The sequence below is a fragment of the Podarcis vaucheri genome (assembly GCF_965113315.1).
Source record: "Podarcis vaucheri genome assembly, chromosome: 10".
Taxonomy (NCBI): Eukaryota; Metazoa; Chordata; class Lepidosauria; order Squamata; family Lacertidae; genus Podarcis; species Podarcis vaucheri.
In genome coordinates, this window is record NC_138748.1 from 53,172,729 (window position 1) to 53,186,917 (window position 14,189).

At 44.7% G+C, this 14,189-nt stretch overlaps 1 protein-coding gene across 7 annotated transcripts in view; it reads left to right on the forward strand.

The window, feature by feature from the left end:
* Positions 1-377: 377 nt before the first annotated feature.
* DGKI (diacylglycerol kinase iota) overlaps positions 378-14,189 on the forward strand; it is a 248,151-nt gene continuing 234,339 nt past the window's right edge. For all 7 annotated transcript variants that reach the window (XM_082240439.1, XM_082240443.1, XM_082240440.1 and 4 more), the window contains exon 1: positions 378-953. In XM_082240439.1, the coding sequence (XP_082096565.1) occupies positions 748-953 (206 nt within the window). In that variant the 5' untranslated portion in view covers positions 378-747. The remainder of the gene's footprint in view (positions 954-14,189) is intronic.

Below are 14,189 nucleotides of genomic sequence, written 5' to 3' on the forward strand. Positions count from 1 at the left end.
TGGGCTTAATAACGCGTGATGGTTTCACCCGAAGCTGCCCCTTGCTGGAGGACCGCTGGCAACATATACTCCGCTGTCCAAAATCTTCAGCAAGCGCTTTCTCACGCTCTTTATTCCTGCTACCTAACGGGCTCTCAACACCCTTCACTCTCCACTGCGCTGATGCTTCCAGTTTTCTCCCCCCGAGAAGGACTGCTAAATAATAAAAATTAAAAAGCACTCCACCTCATCCTAACACACTGGAGACGTCCACGCAACTTATGCCCCTCCATCCCTCCAGTCCAAACGCTTCTGGATGCTGCACAAAACGGGGCGTCCGTCTGTAGCCCCGCCCCAACTCTCTCCCCCACCCCCCCAGCCCCATCCGGCACGCACACACAAAACAGAGGAGTCTGGCCAGGTTTTAAGGTGCAGCTGCTCCTGCTGTCATTTTCGAGCGGGCGTGGCGGGAGGAGCAGCAGGAGGGGAGGAGGCTCTGATTGGCCAGAGCGGAGGCGGGAGGTAGGGAGTTTCCCACAATGCCCCGCTGCAGCCAGTGCGGCCGCCGATGGATGCTGCGGGAAGGTGCTGCCATTTGCAGCCGCCTGGACCAGTGGCTCGCTGAGGGGAGCCCCGCTCCGGCAGAAGCAGAGGCAGGCAGGGAGGGAAGCACCCTTCTCACCCCAGTCCCCGGCAGCCCTTGACCGCGAAACTCCCCTCGCCTTCTCCTCCGCTTTCCTCGCGGGTCGCTGTCCGTTCAGCACCGCGATGAACCCGCCTTCCACAGCCGGCGAGGAGAAGGGGGCTGCGGGAGGCAGCAGCAACGCTTGCCGGGGAGCTGAAGGTGGCGGGGACCCTAGGAGTGCAGCCGCGGGAACAGAGGACCCGGAAGAGCCCTCACTAACCGCTCAGAAGGAAGAATCCTTGGAAGAGAAGCTGAAGAGTTTAACCTTCAGGAAACAGGTGTCCTACAGGTGGGTGAAGGAGGCAAAGCAGGAATGTCATTCCGGGTGCGCTTTCTCCCACGTGAGAAGGGGCATACACGTGTGTCTGTGGCTGAGTCTCCTTGAGCCTCATAATGTACCCATCGTCAGAAGTTCCCTAGGACAGAGTGATAGGGAAAGTCTTGTCTAGCTCCAATCTTCCAAGTTTCCCTTGTAATCTCTCAGGGAGATAGATACCTTAAGTGCAAGTGAATTTAGTGTATACTTGTCATTACTTAATGTAGACGAGGTCATTGCCCTTAGCTCACTTTTACCCCCTGCCCCACTGCTCCTTCGATCTGGGTGGTAGGTTTCACACCCAGTTTGGAAATTCTCATCTACCTGACTGTGAACATGGGACCAGCGAGGGGCTATTTACTTCAGTTGTGCTAATTCAGAGTTTTAATGGCATGATTTTATGCAGAGGGAAGCTTCAGGATGATAGATTTCAACCTTGCAATAAGTCAGGACCTACTGCTGTAACGTTCTTGTAGGAGAGGATAAAAAGCTTTGAGGATTCTGATTGTTGTTTTGGAGGGATGCGGTTTCATGAGGTTTTACCCCCCTTCCCCCCCTCCTCTGAAAGCTACATGGTATGTGGGCAGCCTTGCCTGGAGAGAGATAATCTTACGGTTGAAATCAGTGCACCAGGAATTCTGTGTCGCGCATAATGTGTGTTTCTGTGTCAGGTCAGTTTATGCACACACGGCAGCAAAACAGCTGCTGCCCCAAATGTTGCATTATTTTTTTTGGCACTTAGAGTGGTACCGCAAAGGACTTCACATTCCTACATGTAGACCTAATCTTTGTTGACAGCATTATATGTTAGACATTGATAGCATCATGTATGTGATACCGTAGCAATTCCCTTTGGGATTACGTGTGTGAGAAAATATTATAAAATCTATAGCTGCGTCTGTATATATTAGGAGACAAGTGATATATAAGGTAGCTGCTAAAGAGTTAATGTTATGCAGTAACGCCAATTTGTTATGCTCGAATGTATGTGTAGGTAGCACTGTAACAGCAGGATGTGGGAGTCACGCTGCCAGAATAATGTTGCAAGCAATGCCAGGGATTAGGGTGAGGGTAGCATCATAATTGTCTACTGGTTTCCCCCCTCCTCTAACCAATCTGGCTTGTGCTAAAAAAGAAATCCTGATCTTGTTTACAATCCCTCTCCAAACAGACAGCAGTGCCTCAGAAAAGATGGTGAGGGTTTAAAAAGGTCTGTTTGTGATCAGGAACTTCAGGATTATCCAGAGTGGGTTCAGAAGTGCTGTCTGCCAGGGAAGTGGAGTTATTCTGGAAGTTTTTGATCCCCAGTTTTAAAAATAGAAACAATTAAAAGAAGACAACTGAATCTACCTGTTGCTTTATTGGGGGGTGGGGTGGGGATGAAAATGTTTCCTTGGAAAAGCAACAGAGAACAATTTTGGGTAGCCTGTCCAAGGCTTCAGGAATCTTTTGAAGAAGAAATCCTCACATCAGTTATGAACCATTATGTAAGTGTTAGTATTTGCCCAGCTGTGTGGATGGTTACATTGTGTGCCTACTTCTTTTACTTTAATGCAGCTGTATTTTTCATTCCATTTTTTAAAAAATAATAAAATATTGTTACAATTCTGCCAAACATACTTCAGCAAATGGTAAAAGGAGGAAAAGACAAACATTGTATTGCTGATGCTTATTAACATTCTGGAAGTTAACACAAAAATCCAAACTACAATATAGACATACTTTAAGGAAAAGAAAAGAGAAAAAAAGCCTATTGGACCCCAGATACATTCTGTTTCTCAGGGTTAACACAACCGTCAGAGTGTGATAAAGAAAAAATATGTTTTATAACTTTAAGGGTTTCTAGATTTTAGCTTACATAATATGTATTGGTTCAAATTAAATTATCTCCAATAGTGCTACCATAAAAGTATTATGTTGAGATTTGTCATTCCAATATTTTATAAACTCATACCAAGATTCTAATACATTTCTTTGGGATTTTGCTACATCTTCCCATAATCTTTGAGCATCTATGATCTTATGTATAAGCACCCTCTGCCAAATATTTCCCATTTCTTGATCAACCCCAGCAACTAATATCCAAGTTGCCAGCAAAATATTTTCCATCACTTCCTTGTTTTCCTTCAGGAGTATTTCTTTTACCTTGCCCAAAATAAAAATCACGCCATCTCATTTTAATTTGTAAGTTGTGATTTGTTTAATCTGGCCCTCTGAAACCTGAAGTTAGAGACAAGCTAAATTAAAGTTTTTGGTAAATGTTTGGCTCTACTTTTATGATTTCCCCTGCAGTCTTCTCAAACAAGTCTCTAGGTCCCAGCTTCAATATCTGAGCAATTTTGTCTAAGCGTTAGCTTTGGTTTATGCTATGGGGTTAACTCTGTGAAATATCGGTATCTTGTGTAAATTATGACATGAGCCTCAGGCTCCAGTGCTGTATGACAGTAAATGTTTGTGTAAGGACACGGACAGTTATTTTGAGAAAACGTCTCTTAGCAATTTCTAATTAAAAATAACCAAAATTAGTTCAAGAGTGAGATAAAGGCCCCTGAATAACTTGGGGCATCACACTCTATGAAGGCAGCATCATGGTGATCCTACCAAATATGCCATAGAGATGAGTTGAGTGAATACAGATGATTGACTGGCATCTGTCTGTCTCAGGAGACAATGGAGGAGTGTGCCTTTGGGGGTGAAGTCAAGCTGTCAGAAGGTTGCAGTGCCTGCTGTGGCTGTTGTAGAGACTGATACAGGAGAGACATGTTTGGTTGCAGCTGGGGCAGATGAAGGTGTCTGGTTTTGCTGTTACCAGTGCACCATGGTGTTTCTTCTCTCTACACTCCTCCCAGCAGTCATTCCTCCTCTGGTCACTGCCATGGATGCATGACCTGTCTGTCTCCCGGCACCGCAGTTATATGCAAGGGATTCCTACACAGCAGGGTTGATGTTGCCAGCCTTCATGTCATGTTTGCAGACTTCTTTGCAACGCGGAGCTGGTCTGCCAACATGCCTGGTGCCTGAAGCCAGCTCCCTGTAGAGAGCATCCTGGGGAATACAGACAAACATAAGCATAAAGCTTAAACACACCCAGGGATTCTCTGGGCATCTAAATATGCCGTGCTAATTTCAAAGGAGAAGAGGAATTCAGAAACCTTGGTACCCCCATTTTGTAAACGAGTGCAAGTATGTGATAGTTTCAATGAAATAAATGGAACGATGCACATAAAATTAGGTGCCTGGTTTGGATGGATTGCTATTTTTCACTGGGGTAGCCCAAGGAATATGCAAGTTCTGTTCCCTTTCACCTGGTCCTCTCTGAACACAACTCTGTGTTCAGTTGCCTCTCTGAACACAACTCTGTGTTCAGTTGCCTCTCTGAACACAACTCTGTGTTCAGTTGCCGAAAATTTTTTGTGTTCCGGGTTAGATAAATCAGGTGTTGGAAACTGCAGGCCCAGGGACCAAAATGTGGTCTTCTAACCCTCCTTATCTGGCAATCAGGACTCTCCCCAGACAGACACTTCCTTGCATCTCTACACTTCCTACTAGCTTTGCTTCACACCCTTATTGAAGGTCTTTGACTGGCTGGAATGTGTTCCTGAACTCAGATAATATCTCTTGCTTCCTTGGATAGAGAGAGAGGGTGTAGAAACTAGCCTATTGCATAAGGGTAAATTTACTTTCATTGATCCACCTACCTTTGCCTCTGGTCCCACCCAACACTTGTGTGTGGCCTCCGGAAGATTGCCCAGAAGGGAATGTGGCCCCTGAGCTGAGAAAGGTTATCCACCCCTGAGATAATGGAGCCTTGCCTACTGTTTTGATTATCTCGCCTCCCATGTAGGTGAAATGAGAGGAGATTTCCAAGTTTGTGTTGACTAGTCATTTTGGCCAGCTTCTGCACCTGCTGGAGGTACAAGGATGGGATTTCAAAGCTGTAAGCTTGTGTGTGGAGATGGTTTTCAAACAGCCTGCTTTCAAATGCTTGCAGAGAGAGATCTGTTGCTTTCTGAAAGGTAGCATCAGCAGACCACTTGACACACATGGACTGGCTCTTTTGACTTTGTAAACAAGAGATGACAGCCTAGCTGATGAGTGCAAAACCTGGAGTGATTCATTCCCCGCTGACCTTAGTCAGTGACGCAAAACAATACATTCAATGGCCACAACCATCCCTGAAACATTTCTGTTGCCGCTCGCTGCCTGCCTGCTCCCCTTTTCCAACAGTTTTGAAACATGGAAGTTAATGCCAGGCTTCCTAGTAGCGGCCTGCAGCGGTCAGAGATGGCGAGTTCTACAGGTGGGTTTGATAATGATCCAGGTAGAAGTGCCTAATGCAGAACCACAGGCAATTAGTTGATTTCTGCATTTGAATCAGTGGGGCTGGAGAGTGTAGACTGCTGCACACATTTTATTGAATTTTGCTTTTCTATCTTTAATAGATAAAAAATATTACTGAAAACGTACCACCCTCTGATGCTATGAAATGTATTGGTGTGTGTGTGTGTGTTCCTGGAACTTCCTTCATTTCAGAGGTGACTATGCTCTTCTGCACTCCTGGGGAGTAAAAACCCCATTTGCCTTTTGCTCAGCTCGTGTGTAAGTGAAGCTCTGCTAAGTCAGGCTAATGGATCATCAAGACCAGTAGCACCATCAGGGTAGGGCTCTGGGAGAGGTGTTCAGACTCCCAATCTGTAGAAAAAGCAGAAGAGCTTGAAACAAAGCCAATTTACCACATTTTGAAGCATGGGAAAGAATATACATCGTCACAAAAGCATTGTCCAACTGGACTGCTGAAATAGTCTGGCGTCCTGTTTTCAGGAATGGGTGACAAGCCACACCCTCTGTAGCTACAACCTTCCTCTCCAGGTCACAACCCTCACTGGACCTGCCTTGCAGCCTCCTTGAGTCCTTTGCCTGTCCAGAATGTATCCTTGAGCTCCGATTATGCTTCTTGCTGTCCCGGATGGAGGAAAGGGAGGCGTGTGTTGAGTGTTTATAGAAATGACCATTGTATACAGAGGCGAAATTTCCATTCATCACTCTCCCCACTTTAGCCTCAGGCACCACCCATTACGTGGCCTCCAGCAGGATTTCAAGAAGGGAATCGTGCTGGATAAGGTTTCCCACCCCTGGAGTAAGCCAGTAAGCAGGACAAGAAGGTAATAATGGACTGTCACAGGAGTATACCGGTCAGTAATCATACAGTTCAAAGATGGAGTTAACTCCAAAAACACAACCTCCACAGACTTGGTTGAGTGTTAGGCCTAATGAGCACAGCAGCTCATTACCGGTGGTTTTCCTTCATGAAAATCTGTTGCTGAGACTGAAAGTCCCCACCCCCTCCTCAATCAGAGACTCTTCTCTGCCCTTTTCATGCCTCTTCTGGTTCTGAGAGGCAATGGGGAGAGAAGAGCTTGTTTCAGCAGCAGAGGGAGACGCCCATGACTTTGCCTGACTCATCTCTGCCTCTTGGCCTCCCTCATCCCATTCTTCTGTTTCAGCTTCTGTCTCTAATTCTGGACTTTCTTCTGCCACAGACTCTCTCAGCTCACTGAAACCTGTTATCTCTTCAATTTCTGACACCTCCTCTTCCCAATTTTCTCCCTCTTCCCACTCACTGACATCCCACCACCACTCCCTGGGCTCTGAGCCTTCTTCCCTTGGTGATTCCCCAGCTGGTTCCACCCACCATTCCTCTGTCTAACCATTCCATGACATGGACCTACCCTTCTGCCCTATAATCTATAATCCTCAAGGTTTTTCTAACGGCAAGGTTGTCCAACCTCTTAACTCAGAAGGAGTATGATATGCTTTATCCTGAAGTTATTTAGGGACTTCGCTCCTCCTTGGTGAGTTGTGTCCTTGGTCACATAGGGTAGAAAGGGGAAACTCACAAGACAGGAGGCAAGAGGCTACTATTTGAACTCTACATAGGATGGAATGAAGTTGAGAAACAGTGGGTTAGTTCAGAAATAATAGGGAACCATGCCTTCTCATAATGTGAACAAGCCACAGCAAGCCTGAGATGCATGACCTCTCCATTTCCCTCCCTTCCTCTCTCATGCCCATAAGAAGAAGAAAAAGAAACTGTTTCTCCTGATTTTAAATAAACCAATTCTTGACAGGAAAAGGGGGTTTGTTTAAGCTATAAGTTGTGAGAAAAGGGCATAATTATAGTGGTTTCAGATGCTAGCTTGTTCTCACTAACCATAGTTTCAACAAACCACAGTTCCTTGGGTTTGCACATCACAAGGAACTGTGATTAGTTTAAAATTGGAAGCAGATCATTCTGGCCTGCTTCTCTACTGCATAAGAGAGAATGGAGAGAGGAGAGGAAGAGTGTGAGCCCCAGGCTCACCACAGTACGTTCACCTCATGAGAAACCATGGTATCCTGTCTTCAAGATTAAACTGCTGACTTGCTGAATAGTATACAATTAAACCATGGCTGAAGAAGATAACATCTGGATTCAGATTTCTGTGATAGAAAATCTAGCTTTCCCAGGCCTGTGGCTCTCCAGATGTTGTTGGACTACAATCCCTATCATCCCTGACCATTGACCATGCTGGCTAGGGTTGATGGGAATTATAGTTGAAAACAACTGGAGGGCAATAGGCTGCTACAGCCACTGGATTCACCGACTGGCTTTCTGGTACAACAACCTTGCACCTGGTATTCAGAGGTAGTCAGCAGCTTAATCTGGAAATTCTGTTAACCATAGTAACTATATGGAAGTTTCAGATTCAGTATTCTCTCCTCTCTGCCTCTCTCTTCATGGGCCCATATGTTCTGTTCATGCATCAGAGCTCTTATGCCAATGAGATCATCTGGATGGAGGCAAACCCACACTAGCAGAGAGAATGAAAGATGTTTGAAATATGTGTTAGTGCAGGGTATCTATATATAGAGGGGGGGGGGGCAGAATAGCAGAAGTTGTTTGTCTTTCCTTGTGTGTGGGCATGCAGTGAATTCCATATCTTTAAGCACAGAAGGCATTTACAATAACCTTTAAATAACAACTTCCTGAGGTATGTCATTAATTCTGTTTGACTTGCCAGCATGCAAAAGAAAGCTGAATGCTTTTCTGCACCTCTTGATTTGCACATCTTAGTGCCTTTTGAAACAAGTTTATCCCATGAGGAATTCCCCCTTTCCGGCATTTATAGCAAAGAGTCTCAGTAAATACCTAGATCTGAACGCTTTCTCCCCACCTCCTGTGCCAAAACACCACTGCTGAACTGCAATGCCTCCCACAAATCCAATTTTTCCCTTTTCTTATCCTCCTCATTTTTCTTCTTCTTCACAATTACTGCCTTAAAAAGGGTGCTGCTGTGATGGATTTACAAATGTAAATAACTGCACAATGAGGCAGGAAGCTCAATTGGGATTAGCCACAAAGGTTGGTTTACGCAAGAGCACCGCAGCAGTTCCTCGAGGCACCTTGATAAGTTTCAAACGGTTGGCTTGGAGGCGCCCTGTGCGTGTGTGTTCGGTGTTGACAGCTAATGCACACCATTCATCTGCATTTATGGCTTCCATTATTGAGAAAAGCCTTCTCTGCAAAATAACCCAGACTCCTGCAATGGAGCTTAATAACTTCGGCAGTGAGTGGAAAGTGGGCAGAGGTAGCGGAGAAGGAAAGCAAGAGAGACTTGTCATTAAGAAGTGTGAAGGAGGCTTGCACACTCCTTCCTCATTTGTCAGGGCTTAGTATGAGCCCGAGCTCAGCAGGCTCCAGCCCCCAAACCTGTTTGGCGGTTCAGTGCTTAGAGAGAGAGAGAGAGAGAGAGAGAGAGGGAGGGGGGAGGGGGAGAGATGTGCATATATAGCACACATAGCACGACCAAGGGATGGAACCTTGTGCTGGGCTGTGCAGGGACAGGTAACATTCCTAGCAGCTCCTGTTGCCTCCCAAGACTGGGGCCGGTCCTACCATTAGGCAGAGTGAGCAACCACATCAGGGAGCAGATGCTGGAGGGCCGCTCCCAGCTGTTCCTCCCGAGTCCTCTACAATCACCGGAGCGCAGTGAGAGCCTCTCCTGCTCAATACAAACCCATGAATACAGATGAATGTGTTAGCTGTCAGCACTGAACACACACAAACACGCAAACACACACTACCTCTTGAAACTTGTCCAGGTGGCTTGAGTAACCGCTGTTGTGCTCTGATGTAAGGCAGCCTTTGTGGCTTAATCCAAATAGAACTTCCTGCCTTCTACATAGTGATTTGCATTTGTAACCACATCACAGCACCACCCTTTTAAAGGTATTAATTGCAAAAATAATAAAGAGGAAAGGAAAAAAGGGATTTGTGGGAGGCATTCCAGCTCAGCAGTGGTGCTCGGGCAGAGGAGGTGGGGGAAAGCATTCAGAGCTAATTAGCTACCCATCTATACCACTCTGAGTGCAAGAAAGGGGGAAAATCCTTTCTTGCATTTATCCTAAAGGGCAGGCAGGCTCATTTACCCTTAAGGGATCCCGGGTCCAAGCCATTTAGGGCTTTAAAGATGATAACCAACAATTGCCCTCCTCCATCCCGCAATGAAAAGGAAGCCAGTGCAGCTGTTAGGAAAGAAGGAAGTCACACCAGAACTGAGTCAGATCTAGCTCAGTACTGCCTACAGCAGCAGATCTCATACCCTCCAACATTTCTCTGATAAAAATAGGGATGTCTCATTCCATAATAATAATTTTACTACACACATTTTACTGGGTTGCCCCAGCCACTCTGGGTAAATTCCAACATATATAAAAACATAATAATTTTTTTTTTTTAAAAAAAAAAACCTTCCCTATAGAGAATTGACTTCAGAAGGCTCAGGGATCGGATAACTCCATACCCTCCAACATTTCTTCAATGAAAACAGGGACATCCTAAGGAAAAGTGGGACATTCCAGGATCAAATCAGAAACCGGAACAGCTTCTCTAAATCAGGGACATCCCTGGAAAATAGGGACACTGGGAGGGTCTGAGATCTTCATGGTTAAGAAAGCTACAGAGTGGTTGCCCGAAACAAGATAGGTCCCCTAAGGGTCAACATATAGCTTAACAACCAATGGTGTGCAGTTAGAAGCCCAACTAGATATGATGTTAAATGTGTATTTGGATGTAACTTGCAAGGATTTTTTTTTTTTAATGCAAGTAGCATAAGCTAGGGAAACCCACCCCCTGATAATTACAGGGATTGAAGCAGGTGGGATTTAACCATTTCCTTTCCTGCTAGACTTATGAAGGAAATAAGTGCGATTTGTACCTGGGAGGAAATCCTCAATGCCACCACCAACAGGAGATTTCACCTCTAAGCAAAATATTAATTTCAGCAGAAGGGACTTCAATCAAGACAGCAGTTAGGGGAGGAAATAGTTAAATCCCACCCACCACACCTGCTGTGATCCTTATGGCTGTAAACACACCCACCCATCAGATGATGCAACTTGGGTTTACAAAACCAAACCTGCATATTAAATGCAAAGAAACATTTAATACCATCTCTTGATTGGTCCACAAATGCAGTGACCATTTCCTGACTGCAGTGCAGGAGAGAAGTGGTGGTCCATGTTCTTATTTGCATCTGGGATAACTAGAATTAAGCTTAAATTAGGAGCGAAAGATCTTGGGTAGAGTAAGCAGTAGTTCTTCATGGTTTTTGTTTCGTTTTGTTTGTTTTTTTGCATGTACTGCTCTGCATGGTTCTGTCTTTTTGGTTCAATAGGAGGCAGAGAGAAGAAACCATTTTCTTCCCATGAGGTCCAGAATATGCTCCACCCTCCCATTTTTCAAAATGTGGCACTGATCCTGCAACATGTCATGTCTACCCTTAGGAGCTCCTTGCACTCGCAAGGCTCCTACTGCTGACTTACTGTGGAGCCTTTCCAGCGTGTGGAGTTCTATTCCATTTCCCCTCCCCACCCTCTCCCTTTTGTAAAACTATATTTAAAATATACAGATATTGTCAAAAGAAAACACCAATTCATGACACATCCATCTCGTTTGTAAATACAGTATTCGTAATGACTGTTTTTAAAACGCACAGATGTAATCAAAAGAAAATATAAATTCCTGACACATCAGTCGCTTTCATGAATATTCACCTCTGCTCCATTTCATCTGCAACTATGGGGGATCCTTGTTTGTGAGTTTGAGGGCTGCCTTGCTGATTGCGGCTGGGCATGTTTTCAAATCCTTCATTTATTTATATATCATATTTGTTAGTTGTGGTGGCATACATGGTTTTCTTCCTCCCCATTTTATTGTCTCAACAACTTTGTGAGGTTGGTTAGGCGGAGAGGCAGTGACTAGCCCAAGGTCACCCAGTGAGTTTCATGACTGAGCAGGGATTTGAACCCTGATCTCCCAGGTCCTAGTCCAGCACTCTAGCCGCTATGCCACACTGGTTTACTTAGTTACTATTCACTTCCAGGTTCATTGCAAAGAACTATTTGCAACTATTTGTGTAGCAGCTTTTCTAATGTACCTGATTGGTCCCGGGAGGCATATATTCCAGCCCTGCTAAACAGTATAGTTTGGATGCAAACAAGCTTGCTGTTTGAGCCAATGTAGCATGTCGCATAATCAGAGTAATTAATTCCCCAATGAGTCTGCACTGGTGCAAGTATAAAGAGGCAGATCATCTCGATGCTCAGTGAAAGACAATCAAAGCATTTGATTTAGAAAGTGCATTGTAGCCACTTTCCATTGAAGCAAAAGGTGTGTTGTGCCTGGTAGATTGAAATCAATTAAGTGTATTGTGTTGCCTGTAGTCGCACACTGTATTGAGTCTATGCTAAGTGGATGTTTGCAAAGCAGCTCAAAGGGTTTTGCATTTAATGATGTGTTTACATCTCTCTGCTCCTTTCCTTGCAGTGTCATAATTACAGTCGAGGTACATCCTGGATGTGTTTGTATTCAGCCTCTGTGAATTAAATGGACCCAGTACCCTTAAATACAGCCCATCCTCTAGTATTGACTCCCCCATCCTTCCCTGAAAGAGGAGAAGCTCAGTTGCAGGCCTTTACTAAGAGCCCTGCCGGAGAGCTGTATAAAACCCCGTAAAATAAGCCTGCTAAGTTACCAACACCTATGGGACATTTAAATCCACCAGTCAATGGCTGCATGACCTCCATGCGAATAATAACCATAGCAGCAACAGTCATATTCAGTCCTCAAATGATTCTTTTCCAGGAGCAGCTGAAATCTGCAGCTTTTAAGGGGCATGAAAACTGAGCACATTTGCATCCTGCTTTTTATTTTATGCAGTTGATTCAGAAAGTCTTACGATTTGCATCATTTATTCTGGTTTGGCAAAACCTTTTCACGTTCCATAATGGGGTGGTATTATAGCAACAGGGATACAGAATCTTGTGCTACCAGACCAACAGGGAAATTCAGCAGCAATCACGACTCCCTGTCATAAAGAGCCATCACTATAGACATTATCAAAGTTGACTATTCATAAATCTGACTCCTGGCTGGAGGGGAAAAACCCTTTCAGACAAAATTCAGGACCATCAGAGGCTCTTGAAATGATTTTAAAACTCAATGTGGCTTTTAGAACAGTTATCTAAAGGCAGATGGAATTAGTTTAGATGAGTTAACATGAGGAATCAGATAGTCCTGGGGCCCCATCCCTTTTCTTGTACATTCATGTGTTCATGATGTTGGTACTTATATGCCATCTTGCTTTCAATACCGTTTTGCTTGCAAAAGTTTCCAGGTGGGCATACTGTTTTGTTTCCAATCAGTGTGCACCCCATAACTTCCCAATGAAATCTTGTAGCCTTTATACACCGCAAATGTTCAGGTGTGTGTGTTGTTTTTAACTGGGGTTGTTTGTTTAAAATCATTTATGAACCACTTAATAACAAAATATCTGTTGTGCCATCATGCAAGTGTCCCTCCAGATGGCAATAAAAGGATAATGTTGGGAAGGCATCATGGAACAGCTAAGAAAGTGGAATGTGTGGCTGGTCCAATATAAATCCACCATTAATCCACTATTATTGCACCAATGACACATTGCAGAATTCAGTGGTGAAAAAACCTCCGTGCATCTGGATGGGCTCCTGTTAAAAAACAAATCTTCCCATCTAACACTACAGTCACAGTTCATCCCTGTGGATATAACTAAAATCTTGGAATACTCAGTACATGGAGGAGGGAAGTCTACCAGCCTGATATTGACCTCCATGATCTGCTTACCCCATGCACTTAGATTCTGTCTGAATATTGCACCAAGCAGAACTGTATTATATGATCTTAGCAGCTTATACCTATCAGAATGTTTTGGGCCAGGTGAAGTTTCTCGACTGCCTTCAAGGGAAGGTGCATGCATTGCAGCAGTAGAATCAGAAAGTCACTGAGGCATGAATGACATCAGGCAGATCTTTTGTCTTCTGGAAGGAAAATCACCTGAAGCTGCTGAGAGAAGCATTCCAGGCCACAGCTATTACCTGGGCTGCCAGCAGTAAAACTAGACCCAAAGAGCTTTGAAACTACAAGCCTGATCCTTAAGTGGTGATGAAAGGGCATGTCCAGGTTGCCACTCAGTAGAATTGAGCAGAAGCACCCACCCCACCCCACCTCCTGCAAATGCAACAGGGCTGGTTTCCTACATATTGAAGTAAATAAAGTAAATAGCTTCTAAAGCAGCTGTCCTGGTGCCTCCCAGATGCTTTTGGCTACAGCTCTCATCAGCCCCAGCCAGCGTGCCTGTGCTCCCATGAGCACCAGCATTAGACATCAGTGTTAGCTGGGACTGATGAGAATAGTAATTCAAAACAGCTTGGGGGCACCAGGTTGGTAAATGCTGATCTAAAGGGTAGGGTTTCCTTAAGGCTACTAATGAGACCACAAAGTTCATGTTATTTGGACCAAGGATTAGGGTACAGTGGTACCTCGGGTTACATATGCTTCAGGTTACAGACTCTGCTAACCCAGAAATAGTACCTCGGGTTAAGAACTTTGTTTCAGGATGAGAACAGAAATTGTGCTCCAGCGGCACGGCAGCAGCAGGAGGCCCCATTCACTAAAGTGGTGCTTTAGGTTAAGAACAGTTTCAGGTTAAGAATGGACCTCCGGAACTAATTAAGTACTTAACCTGAGGTACCACTGTATTATTAACTCACACTCTATTCATCACTGATTGTGGTCAGCTATTCCCACTGCTAGTATTGGAATGAGACTCAACTGCCAATCACCTTAGCTCT